The sequence below is a fragment of the Periplaneta americana genome, chromosome 5 (genome assembly GCF_040183065.1).
Source record: "Periplaneta americana isolate PAMFEO1 chromosome 5, P.americana_PAMFEO1_priV1, whole genome shotgun sequence".
In the NCBI taxonomy this organism is placed as follows: Eukaryota; Metazoa; Arthropoda; class Insecta; order Blattodea; family Blattidae; genus Periplaneta; species Periplaneta americana.
The window spans coordinates 108135995-108163803 of NC_091121.1; the positions used below are offsets into that span (position 1 = coordinate 108135995).

The 27809-nt window shown below is 34.8% G+C and overlaps 1 protein-coding gene across 5 annotated transcripts in view; it reads right to left on the reverse strand.

Moving 5' to 3' along the window:
* Positions 1 to 27809, reverse strand: part of LOC138700074 (band 4.1-like protein 4) — a 1160862-nt gene that overhangs the window by 24493 nt on the left and 1108560 nt on the right. For all 5 annotated transcript variants that reach the window (XM_069826390.1, XM_069826389.1, XM_069826387.1 and 2 more), the window contains exons 12-18: positions 23374 to 23492; positions 21105 to 21189; positions 19119 to 19364; positions 16275 to 16451; positions 14910 to 15101; positions 9778 to 9990; positions 1364 to 1654 (exon numbers count right to left, since the gene is read on the reverse strand). In XM_069826390.1, coding sequence (XP_069682491.1) covers positions 1364 to 1654; positions 9778 to 9990; positions 14910 to 15101; positions 16275 to 16451; positions 19119 to 19364; positions 21105 to 21189; positions 23374 to 23492 — 1323 coding nt within the window. The remainder of the gene's footprint in view (positions 1 to 1363; positions 1655 to 9777; positions 9991 to 14909; positions 15102 to 16274; positions 16452 to 19118; positions 19365 to 21104; positions 21190 to 23373; positions 23493 to 27809) is intronic.

Below are 27809 nucleotides of genomic sequence, written 5' to 3' on the forward strand. Positions count from 1 at the left end.
TGCTTCAGATATCCTAGCTGGGAAGAACATGGATTATAGTGTAACATTCCTGTCCAACTAGTGTCAAAAATTTCGAAAATTTATTTTCAGCTTGATTTACCGGTACTTTCTTTTCTGAAAACCTTGCCATCCCTATGTATTTGCTGCCCTGTGCTTAGGCCTATTTGACCCGATGCGTAAATATGGGCCTGCCAATGAGTACCATGTTATTGATCTTGAAACGAAGGTAGTTCCAGTCTTCGAAAAGTTGCGAGTTTTTCTTTGCATACTTCAACAGCAATGAGTAAAGTCTAAGCTACATCTGTTCTGAATAATCCAGCATTGCTTCTTTTCTCATTTAGAGCATGTTTAAACATCTTCATTATTGTAAATATATAATTTGAAGTTAAAGATAAGATCCTTTTTGTTGTCTAATTGTTTTTCCATCAAGAAATGTTGAGAGCAGACGACGAGCCAGAGTGAAAAACTTAATTTTTTTTTCTCTCTTTAACATTCTGTGTTAGTAGGCCAGGCCTATGTCAAATGTGACATCCATTACCACACACTTTGTATACATGTACCATACCCAGAAGAAACTATTGACATTTTTATAATGTCCCAGAAGAACGAAAGTTATTGCAATCTTAAAGGTGACAAGAGAACGGAAATGTTCAGTATTTATCACTGTGACATTCGCAAAATGTGGCTCAGAACTTCACATTTGTGTAATTTTATAAATGTTTATACATGATTTTTATTATATGATAATTTCAGTAATTTGTAAATCAGCCTCATGTCTTCAACAACAGGTAACTGATAACAACATTTTACAAATTTTTTATGAAATATAATTGTAAAAAGACAAGTTATTTATTTTTTCATTTGTCGATAAAAGAGACTGTAAAGAATTTAAACCACTACTTCTAAATTTCTTTAGAATCTAGAAATGTTACATTGAGAACTTCAAATTGTGGAACTTATCATTTCGAAAACACTGAACATGAACAGCTTATTGAATAAGCAATTTTTTCCTAAATATTGTTCCAGAAGTAGCTACATTAAAAATTATGGTACTAATAAATATGAAATCTTTTAACTTAAAAAATAAGAAACTTAGTCTTCCTATAATGTTAATTAAGTACGGTAATAACTTTCTGTCTGCTGCAATCATATTTTCTGCAATAAACACTTATGTTTATGTATTGTTCGTTTACATTAAATGATTGACGAGAAAGTAACTTTTAGCACTTTACAATCAATACTATTAATTATGCACTACATTTGGATGTATTTATATTTAACTTTACAGTATACATAGTTTTCTAATTATCATATAAAGAAACCAGGTGGTGGAGGGGGGGATGGAGAGGCTTCATCCTCATACCTTGGCAGGTGATTATTGTTGTTATTGTTGTTCCTGATCCTTAAAGAACCAGCAGGACTGTGACTGGCCGAGCTGGAGCCCGAATTTTTGTTGACATCAGCGAGTGCACTGTTGTTATCAGGACCGGGGCTGGGAAGCTGCTGGTCGGAGTCGCCAAGGTTAGCCATGGAACTCGACTTGGGAGTTCCAGGTACCTCAGGCCCTGTAGGAGGTACCTGTGGCGGTGAGTAAGGGGGAGGCGGGCTGTCTCCACTGCTGGGAGGTGGGCACCTCTCTTCCTGAGTGGAGCAGCTGACAAACAGAACAATAAGAAATTAAAAATTCTTCGAAATAACGGATTGACTACAATATGTGAATTTCATCTAGGAATATTTAACCAGGATGGATCCTTCTTTTACCCAAACGTACATCAAAACGTTCTCAAATGTCCGCTCCAATTTGTTTATTGCTGGAAACGTGTGGAACTTAGGTCTTCGTCACCAAGAATTTTTTGACATATTTCTATCACGACTCTTGCCTTTTAATGTAGGGTTACTGATGTCTCCGTTTTCCGGGAACAGTCCCTGAACAAAATTCCTCCCTGCAATGTCCCCGGATTTAATAATAAATAATTTGTCACCAGATGTCCTCTGATTTTCAGTGTTAGTTATTATAGTTTTATAGAAATGCAGTTGAATATATCAGTGTCTGGGGTATTCATTCACAAGATAAGATATGTATGGAATTTATATCGCCGAGATCTCTTCCAGAAAGAGAATAATTTGAAGAGACACTCCATTATATTTCTTCAAATGTACACATTAACCTGAATGAAGATAATTTATTTGATGAAATTTCTTCATTGAAGAAATATGTAACTTCAGAGAAAGTAGCAAAGTGGAATGAATGAATGAATCAATCAATCTTCTTAATGTATCCAACTGTTTGCTGACAACATAAAACCCACTATAGTCCACTGTAGTCTATTCAGTTTTTGTTTTTCATGAGAAATGAGGGGTATTTTGATCAGTGTTCATTATAGATGACTGTTGCTAGTAGCCAGAGTTGGGGTGTAGTCAATATATACTGCAGAGCTCGGTCTTCTGCAACCAAGTAAACTAAAAAAACTCCAAAAGGAAATAAAATTTCAATGGATACCTAGTCATTGTGGCATGCCTGGAAACGTGAAAGTCGATAATATTGCAAAACAGGCAACATATTTGCAACCAAGACCTCTTCAAGTGATATTTCTATCCAGTGCTTTTGCTTCAGTAAAGTCTCATTTTATAAACTTATGGATCAACGTTTGGTTCTCTTCTGACAAAGGAAAAATTTTACAGTCAGTACAAAAGAAACCAAATAACCTGGAAATGTACAAAAACTTGCCCAGACATGTTCAAACATTTTTAACAAGAGCCAGAACAGGTCACATTGTTACACAATTGTTGTTGTTCTCCAATGACACTGTGAATTACTTGATGTGCATCATTGTCACACAATTGTACCTACACCGATTTCACCTTTCTGATAATCCTACTTGTCTGTGGTGTAATAATCATGATGAAAGTGGAATGAAGAAAATGCTACTTTTTGTTCAAAATGGAGTGAAAATTTTTAATTTTTCCTTGAGAAAATGATTTCCTTTACACAACTCCAGAAGATGATTGAACTATCTCTGTGTCTTCCTGAAAGTAATGTTTCAGTGGAGAGAGCTTATTTCTTAATAAGCGTGATGTTGACATCTCAAAAATCCAGAATGAATTTAAAAACTGTTCGAGCCATGCTTCCTATCTCAACCAACTTCATGTTGACTTGTCAGGAATTTTCTGCAAATTTGGGGATCCATTAAAGACCTGATTAAAAAATTGACTCTTCTGAAAAATGCTAGTAATAGTTAAGTAGAATGAATATTTTAGCGTGGAAATAGTATGACTTTCAATCCTTTAAATATGTAAAAACAATATAGCTAAATGAATGGTAAACTAACAGAAATGTTGAAAGTAGTTTTTTCATATGTCGAAATCTGTCACCGAAAATTGTGAAAAAAATCTGGTGAACTTATTTAATGTATGTGTTATATCCCAGGGCTTAAGAACGCCCTGTAGCATAATTTCCTGTGGGTTGTTAAATTTGAAACTGTCCAGGAACAGTGTCAGCGAAATATATGGTTTTAAGCAGACACCCAATGAAACCCCAGCTTGTGAAGTAGATAGATGCTTAGCCAGCATTAAAGAGATTTGTCGTGTGTGCGGTAAATCACTGGCTACGATAAAAGTATTCTTACACCACGAATCACTGCTGTACTAATCGCACTGGTCCAGTGGAAGAAAGCATGCATTTTAATTAGTTAAATTAAATCACGCATTGTTCGAACTCTTTTTTTTATGCGTAGTCTCATTAAAGCGACTTATCACTGTATTGCACTGAATCGAATTGTAACAGATGTTTGATTAAGACGACATCTTTAAGCATGTATAATCGAAAGGGGTTTAAAGCCCATCTCACCTGTTGGATAGCGTGGGTGGTACCCTGTCAGGGAAACCGATAAGAGAACATAAAAAGTGATGGTGAGAAGATTGGCGGCAGACAGTGATACAGTCGGATAGTGACATGGTCGGGCATGGAATGAGGACCAAGTTGTAATGGCGTCAGCAGAGGCAAGAGATATACCATGTAAGTAACTTGTTATGGATATTTGTATATATTTAATAAATCAAGTATAGTTCCATTCACAACTAATTCAGTCTAGAATCTAAGTTCAGTAACCATGTAGTTTTCCCATAATATCCTGAAAGCTCCCAGCTCTTTCAGTAAAATCGTTTCTTTTCCATTATAAGTATAATGGTGGTGTCAGAAATCCTGATAAGTGTGAGTGGGAGTCGAATGCAGTAATTATCCTTTCAGCAAGTCATCCGACTTAAGTTGACGGTCGCACAACATATGCAATATAGACCAGAGTGACTTCGTAAGATTGTTACAAGTTTGTGTTACAACCAAAAATTTTTGAAGCCATAAACTGTTTAAAATAAGACTTGAAGTAATTTATTGATTTCTGTCTACTAGATCATAGGAACATGATTAGTTTGCTTCAGAGAATCCTGTGAATCATTAGCAGGAGCCTTATCGTTGACTTACCGTGCTTCTTATGGGGACAGAGTCAATTTTAGGGCCCTTCCTGGGGTGAAGATTTGTAAAGGGGTTTTTCTACCACAGCTTAAGAGTTGAAATTCTAAGTTCCCAACATATTGGACAGAGCTACTATCAGCCAGATTGGACTGAGAGTGGTGATGGTGAGTGAGACAGAAAACAACACCCTCGCTCATTTTTGTTCTGGTGAAAAAAATAGGTTTTCCTCCACTCTATCTTGGTGGTGTGAGCATCTTCTGTCTTACTTCAAGTACTTTCTTTCTGGCTCCGATTCTTTAAGATTGTGACTGCTGTAGTGTGAGGTTCGTTTCTAGCACCTGTCTGTACTGATACCGTATTTAATTATTGCTAACTATTGTGTTGTGCAAGACTGGCTTTCGTATTTAGTTAATAAAGAGTACAGTGTTTGTTAGAACAAGTGTTTTCAGCATACCTTTGAAATAAAAATGTGAGATTAAGCAGACCAAGTCCGTACCTTGAAATTTCACAATGTGTTAAAACGAAAAGAATGTTTTTTAATAGAAATTTTAATCCAGACATATGAAAAGTTTAAGTGGTTGTGCTGGTGTGAAAAAAGTAAATGTTTTATTTTGTTTCCCATGTTGTTCGCAAGCAGCAAGGAGAGACGTGCAGATTTTCTCTACAAGCAAATGAGTTATTGTGCATTTTTTTAAGTCATCATCATCATCAGGGAAAGGATTTATATGTAAATACATATTTACTTATAAAGCTAATATAATTTATATTTTGCATTATCTTTATGTTTCACAATGTGTAGGGTTGAAAAATCCTACTTTTATTTTCCATATTTTTCCATATTTTAGAGTTTAGTACATATTTTCGTTAATTTCCATATATTTTCCATATTTCATATAAAACAGTCCATATTATATTAGGTTTAACAATAAAACAAAACAAAATTCCATTAACTTTTAAAAATACATTTCAACAATAGAGATTTAAACACATGTTCAGTAATCCCTTTAACATCAGAGTTATTTGAAAATTAGCAGTCCTATCAACAATGGGAAAGTAAGTTACAAAACTGTATTAATTTAATTTAAAATTTTTAACAGACTTCAGTTGTGCAGCTCAACAGTTAAATGCCAGTCAGAGTACACATAGGTTCAGTTTTGTAAATCATACTATAAAGACGGTAAATATGCCAAAAGTACGTCATTCAGTCAATTTAAAATCAAAACTAACAAGTTACATTTCAGAATTTAAAGAAGATGGTTTATCAACTGACAATAAAATATTATTTTGTAATTTGTGTCAGTGTGCAGTATCATCTACACAAAAGTTCCTGGTGCAACAACACATTACAACTAGTAAACATCAGGCCAACAAACAACTAAATTCCAAGCAGAGACAATTGTTTTTAACACAACCAACAACATCGAATGTAAGATCTGAGTTTAACATCGACCTGTGCCGTTCTCTCATCTCTGCTGATATTCCTCTCTACAAACTAAAGAATAAGGTCTTCAGGGAATTCCTTGAAAAATATACTCAACATACAATCCCGGATGAGTCAACACTTAGGAAGACGTATGCTCCATCCATCTACGATGAGACAATACAGAAGATAAGAGATGAAATTAAAGATAGTTCAATTTGGGTTTCCATTGATGAGACTCCCGACAAAGAAGGTAGACTTGTTGGTAATGTAGTTATCGGTTTGTTAAGTGAACAATATTCTGAACGAATTCTTTTACATTGTGATGTTCTAGAAAAGTGCAATAACAAAACTATAGTTAAACTGTTCAACGAAGCTATGGGTATCCTGTGGCCAAAGGGTATTATGTACGATAATGTGTTATTCTTTATTAGCGATGCTGCCCCTTATATGGTCAAAGCTGGACAAGCATTATCTGTTGTATATCCTAAATTGACTCATTTTACTTGTGTGGCGCATGCATTTCATCGTGTGGCAGAAGTGGTCAGAGACAATTTCCCTAAAGTAGATTTGTTGATTTCATCAGTGAAAAAAGTATTTCTCAAAGCTCCCAGTAGAGTTAACGTGTTGAAAGAAATGTACCCTGAAATTCCATTGCCACCAAAGCCAATTTTAACTAGATGGGGTACATGGCTAGAAGCAGTTGAATATTATGCCGAACATATAGACTCTATTAACAATGTTCTCCTTGCATTGGACTCTGAAGATGCAGTCTCAATTGATACTGCGAAAACAGTTACCTGTGACATAAGTGTGAAGAATGACTTAGCTCACATTCAGCATACATTTTCATGCATCATAAAAACGCTCAAAAGTCTCCAAAATAGGCACCTTTCACTATCTGAAAGTTTTGAAATTATAAATAGTACTGTGGAACAACTGAATCGTGGTAGAGGTAAAGTTGCAGATGCAGTAAGAGCTAAGGTGGACACTGTACTTTCAAAAAACCCTGGATATGAAGAACTACAAAAGGTTGTTGCTGTGATGAGTGGTGAATCAACAGTGAAGATTAACTTGGACTTATCCCCAGCAGACATTGTGAAATTGAATTATGTACCAGTTACTTCTTGTGACGTCGAACGCTCTTTTAGTCGGTATAAATCTATCCTCAGAGACAATAGAAGAAGATTCACTTTTCAGCACTTGAAAGAAATGTTTGTAACCTATTGTTATGGTAACAGACAATAAAAATTGTGTTTTGTTGAAACTACATTGGAAGATAAGGTACGTCCATTATATTTTTTGTTTAGTTTGATTAAAATGTACCAATATTTAACGTACATAGTCATTTTTTTATAATTTTAAGTCCATATTTAATTCCATATTTTGGTAAAAATCCATATTTAATTCCATATTTTGGTAAAAATAACTACATATATATTTACATATTTCATATATTTTTAGTCCATATAAATCCGTTCCCTGATCATCATCATCATCATCATCATCAAAGAAATCAAGGATTTAGGCCCAGTGGCCTGCTCTGGTCTCATCTAGAATTCTTCTAAGTGGACGACGACCTTGACTCCATTTCTCTGTTGATATTTTGAAATTAAATTTGGTAGTCTATCCCTCTTCATTCTTCCCACATGTAATCTTAAGTTCTTCCTATATTGATATATTTTGTCAAGTACAAGTATAAGTTTCATTCTGTACTTAAGTAATGACATAATCAAGTCTTGCTTGTATTGGGAATGTCCAGGTATATTGTCTGAATGCACAATTATGAAGACTTTCTTCCTGTTAAACCTTCACCCACTAATTGTAACGGTATATGCCCATGAATTGGTTACAAAGATAAAAAAAAAAAAGTAAATTGTTAAGAAATGCGTAGAATTTGGGTCTAGAATAAAAAGGAATACGTCTTCTTGATGGCACCATTTATTTCATGATGGCAGTTACATTAGTGCGAACATTGTTGTACTCGTGTGTTCCCACTTTTAGGTCATTCATCATAACTGTAGATCAATTTGCTGTCTCAGATGTAGTTTACGGAGCATGACATGGAGATGGATTTTCATTCAATCACGGATGATAATTATAATGATTATCAGAGACCGGAACTTTGACAGAATGCCTTTTTAAATGTGTTAAATTTATCTTTATTTTAAAAGTAAATTTGTACGAATTATATCTTTGTGATTGAAACGTCACAGTTTTATGTTGCCCTTTTCTGCCTTTTTAAATATAAATGCCTAATTTACAAAATGGATGTTTTTTTTTTGCCTTTATTTGATTATTTATCTATTATTTATTAAATTATTATTAAAAATTGCCTACAGTATATTTTAATTTATTTCTATAACTGCTACAATGAAAGTGACTTCACCGAATGTATATTATTATATTTTAGTCAGTTCATATTCTTTTTGCAACAATGAGTGCTGCCATGCAAAAATGTATAACAGTAAGCGTTTTAATTATCACTTGTGTTTATTTGACAAGGCAACAATGAATGCGGGTCTAACGTTATTTTTAACGGTTATTTTTCTTTCAGTTTTCATTGCGACATTGTTGTAGCTAGCTAAATATTTCATATCACAACATATCTGTACAACCAAACACAAAAATGCACTTTCCAAGGCTATTGGGAAGAAGATTTCTTTGCTTCCAACAGTAATTGCAACATGAGTCGAAAATCTCAATTTGTATTCAACTTATGTAAAGCTTTTCTTGCTGCCGAAATCCCTTTGTGGAAAGTGCAAGGTTGTAGGTCTAGTGCAAGGTTGTAGGTCTAGTGCAAGGTTTTTGTAATTGCCTTTTATTGCGTATTTAGCTATTTATAATGCCTTTATGCCTGCCTATTTTAGCTATTTATGATGCCTTTTTTCCTGCCTATTTTAATGATTCATAATGCCTAAACTTCCGGTCCCTGATGATTATTAATAGAAAAATGATGAAATTACAGTAAGGGGAATGGGAGAGATCCAATAAGACATAACCTACACTAATTTTATCCAACACAAATAATTTCACTTGGACTTGCTGGAGTTTGAATCAGGGTTTAAGCTAGAAAATAAATAATTGTCGCAAAAATGCACAAATTAATTATATTTGTGCAAATTGCGAAATGCTTGGGCAATATTATAAATACTTGTGCAGAAAGATAAAATAATAAAGTATGCACAAACAAAAAAGTTACGAAATTTGTTTTTTGGAGTTTTATTACTTTCAATTCATCTTATCACACTCTAGATATACTTATGTAAGTAAATCATTAGACGTAGGTATGTTTAGAATCAATTACTGCTGAATTTACATCACATTAAAATACGTTATTTTATGGACACTCTAAACATTGAAATTCTTTACTAGTAGGCCTTTCAAGATTTATTGTTAGCAATGCTAACTCTTTTTACTGAAAGGATGTTTCTAATTCCAGTTTTTACAAGATTCATGCAACTATATCCTCGCTCACAATTTACAGTATGCGATGGAATTATATAAATCAATTAGAAGAAATTGTTCACTTAACTTACATGAATTGTACCAACTCTTTGAAATCGATTCCTGAACATCTATTGCTGAATAATTTTTTGAATATTGCTCATGCCATTTGCATTTCATTTAAATTCAAATTAGTTGAAACACATCTCTGATTTCATTTTCTCCATTCCCATCTTCGTTTCTGAAATCCAATGTGGTTGTCGCAGTTTTGCACATTTACATTGAAAGTTTGTTGCATTTTTAGAAGTCGAGTAGCAAAATGCGACAAATGCGACTGTAGCTTAAATCCTGGTTTGGATTCATGTTACCATTATGGGAAGCCTCTATAATAGCTGTTGGAGTAGGCCACACTTTAGAAGTACGACACATCAAGCTGATTTACCTTTTGGTTCTCCTTGGAGAACGTTGTCTCTGCTTGCTGTTGGGGCTCAGCTTCACACGCATGGCCTTTGCATTGGTTTCAACTACTTTGTAAGGAATCTCCCTGAGTTGAGCTTCACTCATGCCTTCAGTATCAATTAGGTCGAATTCTAAATGTTTTTTGAGTTCATCTGGTAACCGTTGTTTGTTTTCGGATGGAGAACGTGACCTCGATCTGAAAAAAGAAGATACGGTATGGTAACAAAAAAGTCAAAGTACACAACTTTAATTTCTACCTATAAATGATGTTGAATTAAAAGATATTATATTTCAGTGCGTTTAGCAAGAGAGTAACATGAGATGACATGTATCGAGAAACTTATCACTAGAGCCCGGATTTAAATGCTTTTAAAGTTTCAAGTATGCATGGAAATATGCTCTATAAAATCTTAAAATATGCAATATAAATTTTAAAAATATAAAACCTCGTAAATGTTTTTACTTTTAGATGGAGTAAAATGATAGCAAGTTTTTGAAACCTCATTGCATGCACAATTTGCTTAAAGTTGTGAAAAAACTGTACATTGCAATAAAAACAGTTACCGGTAAACAAAGTTTCACTATTAAAGTATAACATTTCTACCTTTCATTTATATTAAAGCTGATAATTACAGAAAATGATGAATGTCATCGTCATGTTTTCCATGGAGAAGCTCTTATGCCTATCAGAAAACAGATTTTTATACATTGACCTTTCCACTTTACAAGAAGTCAAAGTTGTATGGGATAAACTCCATATTATTTTCTTCTTGTGTCAACTCCTCTTCCAATTCTGCTGCTTCGCCACATAACAATTTCGCCATTTTACAAACAGAATGCTATCCAGAATGTTTTGCAAACAATGACTGAAGTTTTTCAGAAACATTTGCAATTCTGTGTGTTAGAGGAGTCAAAGTATCAAAGTTTCAGATAGATTTTTTTTTTATTGGGTTATTTTACGACGCTGTATCAACATCTAGGATCAGATAGATTGATTCACGTGGTACTAAAACAAATGAACTAAGCATAATGCCGTGTTTCCACAGGACGTAATCATTCTTTATTCATTAAGCTTCAGAGAAGGCTGAATATGCCATTATTACAAAAGAAAATATACATCAGAATATGCATTTCTTATACTGACAATGAGATAAGAAAATATGCATGCAATCGTGGCGGCTTTAGGGGTAGTGCCCTCGTGCCATGGCACTGTCGAAATAAATTGTAATTATATTTTATTTTCAACTGTACATTCAGATCGCTATAAGTTCACAAATTTTATAAAAACACGGGTTTTCCATATGATTAAAAAAGAAAATCGATTTGAATTACCGTGCTGTGTTAGAGACAAAAAACCCGTTTGCCCTCTCCTGCACTGCTGTATATATAGCTGTATATATTATAATCTTTGTCATTTGAGCCAGCTGCCAACCAACTCTGTAAGGGCATGCACAGAAGTGTTTTGTAACCCATTCGATGGAGCTTCAAGGGGGTGCAAAGGGAAGGAGGAAAGGTCTTAACTTTGCCATTCAGTTGATAACTCGCTTCGAGATGGCAGCAATAAATAAGGAATATTTGTTCCATGCTAGGGCTAACTTTCTTGCCGTCAAATACGTTATTCAAAAGAGTGTAAGCAAAACAGTACGGTATCTGGTGTCATACATGCATGTAATAATTGTGCTGTGTTGATGAGAAACAAATTATGAATTAAAATAAATACTCCATTATAAAATCCACTTTCTACATCATATGAAGATAAACAGAAAGTAAATACATATGGAAAGACTAACTTAACTTTAGATTTGAACATAAATATGGAAATAAAATGCAAAAAAACAAACGAATTTGTTGATATGGTATTAAAAATTCTTTCTTCTGTTTTCCTTATGTGCTTTTGGTTGTAACTGGCATTAGTCTAAGATAGGTGTGATGGATTTAGTTTACATCTGGTAGCAAGATCCCCAATTTTAGTCAGAAAGTAATCTTTGCTGAAAATGACACGAAAATAGAATTCAAGTATAGAACAGTTTAGAAAACTTCAAAGTTCCTTGAATTTGTTATATTATTGCATTATTAGGTATATTATTATTATTATTATTATTATTATTATTATTATTATTATTATTATTATTATTATTATTATTATTATTATTATAGAGAAATAATAATAATAATAACAATAATAATAATAATAATAATAATAATAATAACTATTATTGTTATTATTATTGTTAGTATAAAATATTCACGATATAAAACGACACATTATTGTTACTTTTCGTTTCTAATTTGAATGTAATGGCACTGCTCAGACAAAGTGGCTTCAGCCGCCACTGCCTGCAATGTAAATAAATCTTAAAATATGTAATCATATGCACTAACAAATATGCATTAAGTAACCACTACTATCATGGTACAGTAATCGAAGAAAACCATGTTTCCATAATTATGTTAAATTAGTTTGAATGCATATAAATCCGGGCTCTACTTATCACATTTATACAAATTGAGGGCTTAACCTTCCATCAGTCGCATGTGTATCAGATTGATACAAGTGTACTTTTTTTCTACCGCTAATTTTTTAATTTCCATTGTTGTGGCTTTACCGTTACAATACCTTCCTATCTTCATACTTACTACAAGTCAGTGTCGCTCAACTGCTGTGTGAGACTGCAAGCGTCTTGTATCAGATTGATACATTGCGTCTTACAGTGTAACTGAACCAGAGGCAAGTGTATAATTTAGAAGATTCAGGCGATTTAAAAGTTGTCCTAAATTTAATCCATGATAACAATGTAGAGGACGAAAATCCCGCATTAAAGGAAGATTTTCAAAATGAAGATGAGCCAGGAGAAGAAAGGATGGGTAATTCTGATTCTGAGCTGAGTGAAATTGATGAAGAACCTGATGTGAACAGTAACTCGATGAGGAAGCCGGACCAGCTGCGAGAGAAAAAATTCCACTTCATCTGCAAAATGGCGTCGCTGCGTCCTGTGTTACACATCTCGGAAGACAGGGCTAACTAAGACCATTTGCAAGAATGGTAAATGATGTATCTGTGGCGATCATACGGCCGCAGTCTGTACAGAATGTTATTCTCGACTTCAAGAAAAAGAAGACTGCTTGAGTGATGACTAATAATGTAATGGACAGCATAAAACTGACATAGGCTATTTCATGTTTCTCTGAGTAGGCTACACTTTACTTTTGTGTTTATTCTTTATTTAGTACTTTGTATTCCTTTTATTATATCTGAATATTTGTCTTAAATTTTAGAATAAAATTAGTACCAGTAATGAAAATTATGTGGTCAATATCTTATTATGCAATCTATTTACAGTTGTACTTATATTTTGAAATACAAATCAATGATAAAAAGAACATTGCAATCACTAAAACATGTAGGTATATGACACACTTTCTCAGAGTCCATGTGTCATTTTGACACATTGCGACCGATGTTGTCACTCATGTTCATGTATTTTGACGTGAACTTTTCAGATATGAAATAAATGATAATACACAAATTAATAAATATATTTATTACCAAGTGAAAATAAACATATTAAAGTGTATAATAAGAATAAATGTCAATATACAGGGTGATTCACGAGGATTTGCCATCCTTTACGAAGCTTATTTCCGAAGACAATATGAGCAAACAATGTCATATAAACATGGGTCCTATTCTCAATATTTACAGAGTTATATTTCGTTATTGGAACACATTGCTGTGAACGCGTGATCTTGGTCAGCATGCAGTCAACAGCCAGCGCGAGCGCTACGGAAATCAAAGATAGTCGTATGCAGTTACGTAGCGCGACGAGTGCCGTTCACAAGAGTGTAGCCGAGTGTACTCAAAGTGGACAGCGACATTTTTAAAATGTGTTGTAAACTCTCCAAGACTATAAATTAGGATGCAAAATTAAACTGCAAATAATTAAGTCGGTGGAAATGGTGTGATTTATAATAACTGTTGTGATAAGTGCATAAGAATAATGTAATTTTCTATTTAAAAATAGAAAAAGATGTCTGTACGAAGCAACTAAGGAGTTCACAGCACATTTTTAGCTTCATAATGCTTGTCAATTAAAGAAATGATACTTCTGAATGATTTATTCTCTATTTGTATTATTCTTTTACCTTCAAATTAGAGAAAAAAACGTATTTTACAAACAACTTTAAATTAGTGTAAATCTGAAAATATTGAGAATAGGAACTATGTTTATATGACATTTTTTTGCTCAAAATGTCTTCAGACATAAGCTCCGTAAAGGACGGTAAATCCTCATGAATCACCCTGTTATACCACAAATTCTATAGCCATTACCTATATTTAGGCCAAAGTGAAATGTATCAATATGATACAATGCGACTGATTCCTTCCATTATAATGTAGTGACTGATGGAAGGTTAATGCAAAACTAACGTAACTACAATCGATGTTTTATTCACAACAAAATTATTAACAGCCATTATGCTTATTTCAAATGAACTACTATATCATCATGTTTTGTAATTACGAATTGTATTATATACGGTAGGCCTACAAGTCTGTTCGGAACTATGTTTCGATTTTGGTGACCAATTATTAGAAGAAGAAATTATTATCATTTATGTAAAGACCTAACAATGTCAATTTTTGTAGTTACGTTAGTTTCACACTAAGCCCCCGAATTGTATATCGGTATACATACAAGTAGCTATATTCTCCTAACCATAGTAAGACTCTTATTTTAATAAATACGGTAACTGGTACCATGTGAATTATAGGCCTATATACGGTATACCAGAGCACTGCCTAACTATATACTTGATCCATCCCTTGAATAGCTACTGTAACTTACTGGTAACATTAATTTATGTCAAGTAATTTATGAAAATATTTACATATTCTTTAATATTCCTCTTTAGATTTAGTGATTTGTTTAGTTAACCGGTACATTCCTACTTCAATAGACAAGAGTACCAAATCCAGACAATCATTAATAATAGGGGTTTTTATTCATGAGGTTAATAAAACTCAAATCTTCTGTTACATTACTACCAATTCATATTGAAATGAACAAATACCACTACCTAACTCGTGTCATCATTGGCTGAAGAATAACCAACCTGTGTTTTTTTTGTTTTCGTTTATGGTGATATGAAAGTTCCGATTCAGTCTCCATGCCACTGTTCATGTAGCCAGAACGTCTGTTGGTCACTACAGTTGCTTGATGAATACCTGTCCCGCCTTCAGCCTGTTTCCGCTGAACTTCCTTCCATTGAGCTTCAGAATCCACTAATTCGTAATGACTACCATGCCTGAAAGCAACAGATATTCTAGTGTTACTTATTTGTGAATTTCCCTTTTAATCTAGACACAAGCACAATAATCTACAGCCTACTTATACGAAGTCGTTGTAATGGTGTATTCTATACCCAGATTTTTCATTATCACATTCCTAGATCTTGGTTAGAGTTATTACTCACACTCCGATGGATCTCTGAAAAAGAATGGAAGCATGTCGATTCATAATACTGTTTCAGATATGTACAGGGAATGGATACAGTAGATTGTCAAAAGGTGTGTTGAATTGGTTTAAAGTTCTTTAAAGAAATTTATCTCATCTTTCCAATTTCAATTCCTATTTATATAATGACTTGTCCACGACCATAGTGATATACCTTGTATCCTTTTCTGTGGTCATCAATCGCAGGAGAAATTACTCTCACCCCACTTTAGTGGTTGACAACCTGCAGGAGCACCAGGTTGTTGATCCTCGATAGAGAAAGTTAACCTTTATCTTGCTCTGTTTTTACTACCATGTTACCCTAAAAAAATTTATATTCTATCAACCCAATACTTTTCAATCGTCTCATCATGATGAAAGAACTATTTTTCAATAATTCCATTTAATCTTCACCCGCTCATATTCTCGATGCCTTATGGTAGGATCACAACAAATTAATTAATAGATTCATTAACCCTTTCACTCACCCATTTACATACTTCTGAGTTTAAGTCAAGGTTACTAATCCTACCGTATTCTTTCCTAGTGTATCTATATCCCTCACTGACAAATAAGATTTTTTTTGTCTTGTTTCATCTCCCTCCTTTGATACCAACTTACAAGCCAATGGGGTGTAGGGGAAGGTATAATCTTGGAAAAACACTTGGCTTCCCTAATTATGTGGTTAGCATGGCGCTGACCACTGCAGAGACAATATAGTATAGCTCATGACAAGGGACAACCATGCAGTCCCATAATCGAACCACGGATTGCTTGGGTAGGAAGTACGTATGCTATTCATAATGATAAAATGGCTGACTGGAAAATAAGCAATTTATTAAAATAAAATAAGTTATTACGATAAATATAAAAATATCGTGATTGCAACAACTACCGGTTACCAATCAATAAATTGTTGAGGTATTTTCACAATTAGTTCTGGTCATGTCTTCTTCCTCTACGAAAAGCTACTTTGTTAGTTTACCTGTGTCTACTCGATCCCTTATGTCGATGCCGATGATGTTGTTCCTGTTCAGAACCTGAGTCGCGTTTGTTTCCATGGGATCGATGCCGATGCCGTCGATGACCATGTGATTTTCCTGAACACTTTGATAACTCACTTTCATTATCAGATCCTCGACGACTACGATGATGTCGATGTCTGTAATCATACGACATTTTATTAACCGGGTGAAATGTGCAAATCCATTTATTTCATTCCAAGTCCATACAAATAACATAATACAGCAGTAAATACTTATTTTAAAGAAATCTTACATACATAATTGTACAGCTGTTCACCTGTGCAGATGTTAATGAACTGCTCAACTTGTATTTTCTTTTATAGTAGGGTAAAATATGAAGAAAGTTAATGCCCAAAAAATATTTGCCTATAAATTTGTTGGAACAAGTTGAAATAATTTTAAAATCATTTTATGATGATCTTAATACTATCATAAAATTAAATACATTGCTCCACTTAATGTGGTAAAAAATACTATTAAGGTAACACTTTTTAACTTTGTGTATAATTCATTAAACGTACTTCTTACAAAAGTGTATTTTATAGGCTCATTAAATCACTTAAACCAAACTTAATAACAATTTTTATTATGTAACTTAATATTTTCACTTTCTCATTATACAATACAACACATAGAGAGAAATACTGTGTTGCTGCAAAGACCGACTGAGGTTGTCGAGAAAATAATTTTTTTTTTTCAACATTCCTGATACCAACAAAGCAGTTTTAAGGTTTTGGGTATTCTGTTTTAAGTTTTGAGAGGGAAGAAATATTAAACTGAAATGAGAACACGTGTTTTCTTAAGACTTTGGACTGTCTTTAGAAGTATCACAATATACAGGGTGTTTCAAAAATACGGGGCATAATTTCAGGTATATATTTCCCACATGTAGACAATCAAAATAGTTCATTACAACATGTGTCCGGAAATGCTTCATTTCCGAGTTATGGCCTTCACAACATTGAAATTCACCGGAACGTTTTTCTTTCCACAGGTCGTTGTCATTACAGAAGAAGTTCAAAATGTCCACCTCCTGCTTGAATACAGACCTCACATCGATGTCTCATTGACCTGCGAACACGATCCCAAACTCCAGGAGTATTGCGTATATCCTCAGAACATGCCACAATTCGATTATGAAGGAATTCCAAATCAGGCACCGGAGACGAATAAACCAATGATTTTAAATGGCCCCACAAGTAGAAATCGAGAGGGTTCAGATCAGGTGAGCGTGGAGGCCAAGCAATTGGGCCACCTCTACCTATCCATCGATCAGGAAACCTTCGATCCAAGTACCGGCGAGCCGTACGACTGAAGTGTGCAGGAGCGCCATCATGCAAGAAGTGAATGTGTTGACGATTGATCAGTGGAGTGTTTTCTAAAACATGAGGTATGGTGTTTTCCAGGAAGTTTGTGTACGCCTGCCCCGTAAGTCTGTTTACAAGTACATGGGGTCCAACTAATCGATCACCAATGATACCGGCCCACATGTTGAGGAGGAACTGCACCTGGTGATGAGATGGAACAGTTGCACGTGGGTTTTCATACGCCCATACATGCTGATTGTGGAAATTTGTTATGCCATCTCGTGTGAACTGTGCTTCATCTGTAAATAATACTAAGTTCGGATTTACACCACACTGCTGCAAGAACCACTGACAGAACCTAACTCGTGCAGGGTAATCTGCTGGTGACAGGGCCTGTACATGTTGCAAATGATGAGGATACAATTGATACTCTTTCAACAGTCTCAGTCTCCAGACAGTCGTATGAGGAACATTGACTTGCAACGCTACCCTTCGTGTGCTGATAGAAGGAATCATGTTCACAGCCTCCAGAATCTCCTCCTGTACTTCTGGAGTTGTAGATCTTGGTCGTCCCCTTCCCAAACCAGGAGAGTTAAATTTTCCATACTCGCATAGACGGTAATGGAGACGTACAAATGTCTTCCGATCTGGATATTGTCGCTGTGGGTACCTCTCCTGGTACAAACGACGAGCCAGCGCAGCATTGCCGTCCGCCTTACCGTACATGAAGTGTATCTCTGCCAGCTCTTGATTTGAATACATGTCGCACAGTCTAACGCCTACACAACACTGAATGTAACCTTCGCCTCGGAATGAACTGTCAAAGTGCCCTCTTAATGTCTCCTTTGACGGCAACGACCTGCGGAAAGAAAAACGATCCGGTGAATTTCAATGTTGTGAAGGCCATAACTCGGAAATAAAGCATTTCCGGACACATGTTGTAATGAACTATTTTGATTGTCTACATGTGGGAAATACATACCTGAAATTATGCCCCGTATTTTTTAAACACCCTGTATAGTTTCTTGAAAAATAATGTCCATAACTTCTTAACATTACCGGCCCTGTATGTTCAACTGGCTTTTGTACTGAAAAATATTTGTTTTTATTTTATTTTAAGAAGGGTAAGTTGCCTGGCGAAATACCTGCATTCAAAAAAAGTTTAGGGATTTTTAAAAGGAAATAATAAAGTCGAATAGGATTAGAAATTCACTGATTTTACGAAGGCATGACAGTAATTATTCCATCATAACTGAGCTTCTGGTCTAACAAATATTTTCTCTATAGAGTACTGTGTGTTGTTCGAAGAAAATTCTTCTCTTATAAAGTCAGCTAGAGAGAGAGAGAGAGAGGGACAAACTTGCAACCTCTCCATTTTGATGTTATCATCATTGAATTCGATATTTAGCAAAAGACTCATATAGTGACCAGTAACGGGTTAAGATGCAGAAGTTACGAATTTTCTTTTTGAATATCAAACATACCAATAGTCCTCACCTTTTACAAGAGCGTGAGTCATTTGAACTTTGGCTCTCTACACTTGAAGACCTCCTTGTCAGACGACTAAGCAACTGGCTGTTATTTCCGGCAGATCTAACAGAACGAGGACTGGAACTGGTATATAGACCGCGCACGTGCGGCTGTGTCCAAGGTGCGCTACGAGTGCTACGAGGTGAGTCTGCTCTAGGATGAGACGGTAGGACCGCAGGGATGCTGCATGTTGAGCGATACAGACTACCAACCCTGCATCAGTGAATAGTTCAATCCTTATCAACACAATTTGATGGAAAAGAAAATATCTATCTTTGTTAGTATCTTAACTGATATGATTTGTTCTATGAGTAGGCTACTTCACGACACTACATGTCTACAAATATTATTTTCATTAACAAATACTGAGTCTTATGTTAGGAACGAGACTGGATTCCACACAATCTTTGATACTCCCCTTCACTGGTAACTTGAGTCCAGTCGTGTTTCTAACAGAAGACTCTGCAATTTAATACATGATACTTTGCAATCTGTTAAGCTTTTTGGAATTATTCTTGAGAAGAAATTGATTTGAGATTGACATATTAATTTATGTATTCATCTGTCAAGGGTAATTTATTTACTGAAACAACTTAAAAACTTGTTGGCTAGAGACTATCTGAAGAATACATGTTTTTCTTTTTTTAATAGTGTTTTATGCTATGAAATTTACATCTGGTGTATGATGGCGATATTAATAATGTTCTTGTCTTATAACAGAAGGCTCTTCGTATCTTAACTGGCTCTGATTGTAAGGCCTCTGTTAGTTCAAGAAAAAAATATTGACAATCCATCTTGAATCTTGCGTACACTACTTTTAACACTTAAATACAAATGATTGATAAAATGGCAAACTTACTAGTGTTAATTATATAAGCACGTGTGGCTTACAGCTGTTTCGGTGTATACTGTACACCATCATCAGAACCTATTAGATCCTGGCGTCATCTAGACAACAGGCAGCGATATCTAGATGACGTCAGGATCTAATAGGCTCTGATGATGGTGTACAGTATACACCGAAAGTATATAATTAACACTAGTAAGTTTGCCATTTTATCAATCAAATATTGACAGTTTCAATTTTATATATATTTTCAAATGTTTGTTAAAATTGAAGGACAATTTAAATGATATTGTATACGTTCGGATGTTCATCATTATCCCACAAGATGAAATTATTTTATATGTACAAATAAAGCCAGATTGACAAAAACTAAAAGTGGTATGACTGCATAACCGTGGATATGTTCAACAAACTTGTAGTATCTTGATTACACAGCTTTTAATACTATATCACTTCGGAATATGTATTATATAGCTAAATAAAACTTGTAGTACGTTTGTCAATAACCCTTTCTATAATTTGCTAGGATCTTTTGATGCTAATACGTACTGTAATATTTTTTTAATACCGTCAATTGTTGTACTTTAACTCTATCAGCTCCATTCTAGAATACTTTTATTAGGTATATGTACGGTACGTATATTGTATTGTTGTACTATATTTGACGATGTTTATAGCAGTTACAATTCTGCTTACGATTTAATAAAATGTAGAACCTACTGAATATTTGCAAGTCGTGCATTATTTTACTTATAATTTAAACATTATTTGAAATTGCCTAACATAAATAGGTGCCATCATATACACTGTACATAAACCTGAATAGCTCATTTATCATAAAAATGCTGTCTATAAATGGTGTGCCATATGGAATTAAATTATGTTTTATAAAGCTTGTATTGCAATATAATGTAATGTAATATGATGTACCTAATGTAATATTTTATTGTCCAATTGCCATGCATACATAGTAAGCACAGATTGACATTGTCAGAAGAATTTACAAATGAATGAGATATGCAATATAAGGCAAGTGAAGATAATATAAGTTTAACAAGGATAACATCAATAATAGAAAGTTAAAAATCTATCTTCTTGTTACTTACGAATGAGCTGGTTGAGGTATTGAAACCGCTTTCATTTCTTGAGGGGGAATGTTCTCATTATTCACACTTTCTTCAACTTTAGGTGCTGGAATGAACAAATATAGCAAACCAATTTCAGACTTTAATAAACTTACTAATATGTGGTTGAAATATATTTATGATAGGCCTACCTACAGGAAAATAAAATACTCGGAAGAAAAATTCCTCACAGCCATTTGTCCATCATAGATCTCTGTAAAGCATCACACTCTGGTTTGGTTTGAGAGAGGCTGTAGGCTAACAGCACACATAATATGTTCATTATGAAATATACGTAGTGAAAAAAGTTACATTCGCTCATACTGAAGTTATAACCATAAATAAATTACACTCTAAATTCCACTTCAAAACCGTTTGAAATCTTTAATCATGTTATAGTTTATTATTGTTGGTTTCTCGCACATCATGGAGAATTTTTAATGATAAAAGTGTCTGTGAGGAACATTTTCTCCCAAATACTTTGTTATCTGTCAATTGGATTCCAATGCTATTTCATTATCCTGTACATATGCAATACATGTTTATCGAATGCTTAAATAGAAAGTATTTATTACATCAGTAGCATAGGTCATGCGTTATCTCGTGAAACCAAATGCTTGCGTGCGCTGTAGTATATAACAGGAACCTTATGGTGGGGGTAAGTGAGCTTGCTAGCTACTAGTAGAAGTGTAGCGATGGAGGGAAGTTTCTTAGTTAACTTTCTTCTTTCCCTGACGTGAAGGTAGGTTTCACGAGATAATGAATGGCCTGTAGCAGCAGCAGCAGCAGCAGTAGTAGTAGTAGTAGTAGTAGTAGTAGTAGTAGTAGTTGTAATAGTAGTAGTAGTAGTAGTAGTAGTAGTAGTAGTAGTAGTAGTAGTAGTAGTAGTAGTAGTAGTAGCAATAGTAGCAGTAGTAGTACACAGTGATTCATATAAACCTCAAGCTCATCTGTATTCATTAATTTGAACAGGAATACATTGTAATATTTCATTTTCCCTTCAAATTATGCAGGACTTCGAAATTCGAATAGCGGGAGATGATACTTTAAAAGCGACAGTGGTGCCATTAAGAGCTCATGAATAGGATGTGGACTCTAATGGAAAACTGATTTCATAATCTTTCTTTTATATTTTTAATTGCAAATATATAATTACGGCATGATTTTATCACATTTGATAGCTGTTAGTACATGTCTACTATTTACTTAAATATGTATTAAAAAAATAGAGAAAAAAATAGGAAATGTAGATTTGTATCTAGTTAGTCAACAAAAATGTAGGCCTATGCATCGAGGATTTTTCATGCACCCATAGAATGTTAAATGTTATGTTTTACTTAATGACGCTCGCAACTGCAGAGGTTATATCAGCGTCGCCGGATGTGCTGGAATTTTGTCCCGCAGGAGTTCTTTTACATGCCAGAAAATCTACTGACATGAGCCTGTCGCATTTAAGCACACTTAAATGCCATCGATCTGGCCCGGGATCGAACCCGCAACCTTGGGCATAGAAGGCCAGCACTATACCAACTCGCCAACCAGGTCGACGCACCCATAGAAATTTTAATCATCATCATCATCATCAATTCACTTTTACTGGGGTTTATAAATAGTTGTCCACACCTGTGGAGTAACGGTTAGCGCGTCTGGCCACGAAACCAGGTGGCCCGGGTTCGATTCCCGGTGGGGGCAAGTTACTTGATTGAGGTTTTCCCGGGGTTTTCCCTCAACCCAATATGAGCAAATGCTGGGTAACTTTCTGTGGTGGACCCCAGACTCATTTTACTGGCATTATCACTGTCATCTCATTCAGACGCTAAATAACCTAAGATGTTGATAAAGCGTCGCAAAATAACCTACTAAAAATATGTATAAATAGTTTTAAATCTCTAAATTGCAATATTTAAGAGGTATAGGTGGTATTCGCCTACGGTAGTATTAGAAAATTATAAAATTGTTTACTATTTGTGAACTAATTTAAATAATAACAAAATGTTTGTATCGAAAATTTCCATATTCATACTGGAGATTTATTCCAAACACATTTTTTGCCTAGTTTTTTTCTTGATCTTGTATGAATCACTCATAAGTGTCGAGCTTGGTGAGGGAAGCATGATGTCGAACTTCCACATAAGTCAAAACAACACTCCACGTTGACAACTTAAAATATCCTTGGGATTTGAGTACACGGCAATTTAATTGCTGCTTACAAAGCTACCGGCTGGTTACATATCAATTAAACTGAACTTACCATCTTGTGCGCCTTCTACGATGCGACGCTGATACCGCCGACTTGGCGTTCGTGTGAACTGTGGTGGACTGCGCAGACGCATTTGAGCATCCCTCTGAGCTTGTTTCTCTGTTCGACCACTGAAACAATAAACAAACAATCTATCGTGCTGGACTAATATCTATCATGGCAGTACGCTTAAATAATATTTCGCTCACATCTCTGTGAATTTGCATATACATACAGTACACACTCGACTGAAGTTACGTTCATCAACTCGAATGAGAAAATATTTTGTTTAAGGTGCAATTCCAAAAATTTCTACAAACTTCCACAGCACTCCGTAGCATCCAAAACTACGGCCCGCCATAGATTTTTATGTGACCCGTCTTTGTTCAGGTAAAAATTTAACTAACACATTTATAGTTTCATTTCTTGAATACGATTGTTTCAGTGTGTCTCGACAGTGAAATTGGCCTTGCTGTGCGCGGGACGATAAGCTCATTCTTTTATTACACGAAACCATTTTTGGAACTTAGGATCAAATCTGATTGAAAATTCAGTTTTTTGTTTTAAGTCTCACAAAAATATTCCATACTTCAGAAAATGTCTAAGGAAGAAGTCTGAGGGAGGCAACATATGGAGCAGGGCAATTTTGAACAACAAAGTTACACGAAAATCTTTTGTACCAAATCTTTATTTGCTTATTTATCAAAACAATTTTTTTCTGCGACTTTCATCATGTAAAAAGTTCAATGTGTTGTACTTTTAGTTCAATTAAAACAAAATTTTGCAAGCAAGTTAAGAAAAGTATTAGAAACAAGAATAGATATTCTGTTTTGACGCACAGGTTAGTGAAGTGCACAATTCAAATGTTGAATTATGTATTATCATCATTTTTATTCAATTTTGAAAAATCAGACAAGAAAAAAATTCTAGATGAAAACAAATCAAGATACCAAATTTGTAAACTATCTATAGGGAATATCAACGCATTGAAACGAAAATTATAACACGGAGAATATTTCTTGTGACGTAATCAGAAAAACAAACATTATTTTATAACTGAGAAACTGTTTAGCCTAGGAATTTCAAATTTTGTCAGTTTTTATTGTAATTTACTCGTATAAGGATGTGTGATAAAAATTTCAAAAGATTTGGGTGAATATTTTCAAATTTCACTGACGGCTTAACTTACCTTAAGGGGATATTCACAGATTTTGATAGGGTGCGCCAGTTCTCTCTTAACACTTTCCGAGGACAACACAATCATCCAGACCATGTACTATACCAAGTAACAATTCCTAACCAAGGAAAAATCCCTTGACAAAGTCGGGAATCGAACGGGAATCCTCCTGATTAGGAGCCAGCGTCGGTAACAACTAGAGGCTGACCAGAAAAAATATACTGTATAAAATTAAATAAGATAGTTAAAGTAAATCAGACAGACTGATTCTTTAACGAACGTATTGCAGGTGGCATGGACGCAATTCCTGTAAGGGCAAATGCTTCTCCAAACTTTTAAAGAGGAAGTAGGAAGAAGAAATTAGGAACGTTTTATTAAACATGTTCGGATATTAGGATTAAATCCCAGAATAAGAAGTCAGTGATTCACTGCAATACTGACGCCGTTCATCTCAATGCATGTAGAATTCGCGTTACATATTAAAACACCCACTTTCATATTTTAGAGCGTAACCTTAACTCTGTTCATCCCCTCATTTAGCGTACGCCACTTGACAAGGTGAAAGTTGTAAAATACGTCCCACTGTCTTTCCCTCAGATTCGCTTAGTTGGGAAGCTAGTAGGCTTCATTTTACATTTCGGCCCACTTCGAGCGGGATACTTCTGAAGGTCCAAAGATGGTTGCGGGATACTAGTGTTCGCATCGCGTTTATAAACGTTCAGTAACTGGAGAGTCCCACCTGAAACAGCATGCAGTCTCCGAACCAGTATATAATTCGAGGTAGGGCAGTTCGGAGAACGATGCAGTGCCACGTGGTGTCGATTTGACCAAATCAAGGTCACGACTGAAGTGCATGTTCTAAAATGAATTTATAATAAAAATAACAACACACCATACATCATCTCGCTAAATATGTTCCGGTAGACAGCTGGTCTGTGGATATGTTTTAATACCTGGAACAAACGTTCATAATCTATTTCCTTTTCAGAGCCACTGTAAGTACATTATGTATTTACTCATAGGCGGAGTTATGGGGGGGGGGGGAGTATGGGGGGGCACTGGCCCCCAACCTTGTCTGAACTCTTTTTTTTTTCTATTAATGTTACAAAATATTGAATTCAAAAGATTTTTCTTGCTTTTGTTTTTGATTAAGTTTCTGTGCTTAAATTGACGAATTAATGTCTTCAGATCATGTGTCTGAACTATAATATTTAATTTTAAATTTCTGAATACATAATGATTTGTAGGCCTATACCGGCTATACCTCATTTGAGGAATGGAAGCACTGTAATGTTTCTTTTGTAACAGCCTGTACTCATGTGTTGGAAGTCTGCAGGTGTTCAGGCTGCCACTTGGAGAAATATGAGTAACATACTGCAGAACAATGCAGAAAAAAAAAAGAAAAGTGATCCCGGTATAATGTGTAAACTTGACCCTGGAATGGTAACGTGGGGGTCCACCAGACCCCTACATATTTTATTAATAAGCAGGGAACGGATTTATATGGACTAAAAATATATGAAATATGTAAATATATATGTAGTTATTTTTACCAAAATATGGAATTAAATATGGATTTTTACCAAAATATGGAATTAAATATGGACTTAAAATTATAAAAAAATGACTATGTACGTTAAATATTGGTACATTTTAATCAAACTAAACAAAAAATATAATGGACGTACCTTATCTTCCAATGTAGTTTCAACAAAACACAATTTTTATTGTCTGTTACCATAACAATAGGTTACAAACATTTCTTTCAAGTGCTGAAAAGTGAATCTTCTTCTATTGTCTCTGAGGATAGATTTATACTGACTAAAAGAGCGTTCGACGTCACAAGAAGTAACTGGTACATAATTCAATTTCACAATGTCTGCTGGGGATAAGTCCAAGTTAATCTTCACTGTTGATTCACCACTCATCACAGCAACAACCTTTTGTAGTTCTTCATATCCAGGGTTTTTTGAAAGTACAGTGTCCACCTTAGCTCTTACTGCATCTGCAACTTTACCTCTACCACGATTCAGTTGTTCCACAGTACTATTTATAATTTCAAAACTTTCAGATAGTGAAAGGTGCCTATTTTGGAGACTTTTGAGCGTTTTTATGATGCATGAAAATGTATGCTGAATGTGAGCTAAGTCATTCTTCACACTTATGTCACAGGTAACTGTTTTCGCAGTATCAATTGAGACTGCATCTTCAGAGTCCAATGCAAGGAGAACATTGTTAATAGAGTCTATATGTTCGGCATAATATTCAACTGCTTCTAGCCATGTACCCCATCTAGTTAAAATTGGCTTTGGTGGCAATGGAATTTCAGGGTACATTTCTTTCAACACGTTAACTCTACTGGGAGCTTTGAGAAATACTTTTTTCACTGATGAAATCAACAAATCTACTTTAGGGAAATTGTCTCTGACCACTTCTGCCACACGATGAAATGCATGCGCCACACAAGTAAAATGAGTCAATTTAGGATATACAACAGATAATGCTTGTCCAGCTTTGACCATATAAGGGGCAGCATCGCTAATAAAGAATAACACATTATCGTACATAATACCCTTTGGCCACAGGATACCCATAGCTTCGTTGAACAGTTTAACTATAGTTTTGTTATTGCACTTTTCTAGAACATCACAATGTAAAAGAATTCGTTCAGAATATTGTTCACTTAACAAACCGATAACTACATTACCAACAAGTCTACCTTCTTTGTCGGGAGTCTCATCAATGGAAACCCAAATTGAACTATCTTTAATTTCATCTCTTATCTTCTGTATTGTCTCATCGTAGATGGATGGAGCATACGTCTTCCTAAGTGTTGACTCATCCGGGATTGTATGTTGAGTATATTTTTCAAGGAATTCCCTGAAGACCTTATTCTTTAGTTTGTAGAGAGGAATATCAGCAGAGATGAGAGAACGGCACAGGTCGATGTTAAACTCAGATCTTACATTCGATGTTGTTGGTTGTGTTAAAAACAATTGTCTCTGCTTGGAATTTAGTTGTTTGTTGGCCTGATGTTTACTAGTTGTAATGTGTTGTTGCACCAGGAACTTTTGTGTAGATGATACTGCACACTGACACAAATTACAAAATAATATTTTATTGTCAGTTGATAAACCATCTTCTTTAAATTCTGAAATGTAACTTGTTAGTTTTGATTTTAAATTGACTGAATGACGTACTTTTGGCATATTTACCGTCTTTATAGTATGATTTACAAAACTGAACCTATGTGTACTCTGACTGGCATTTA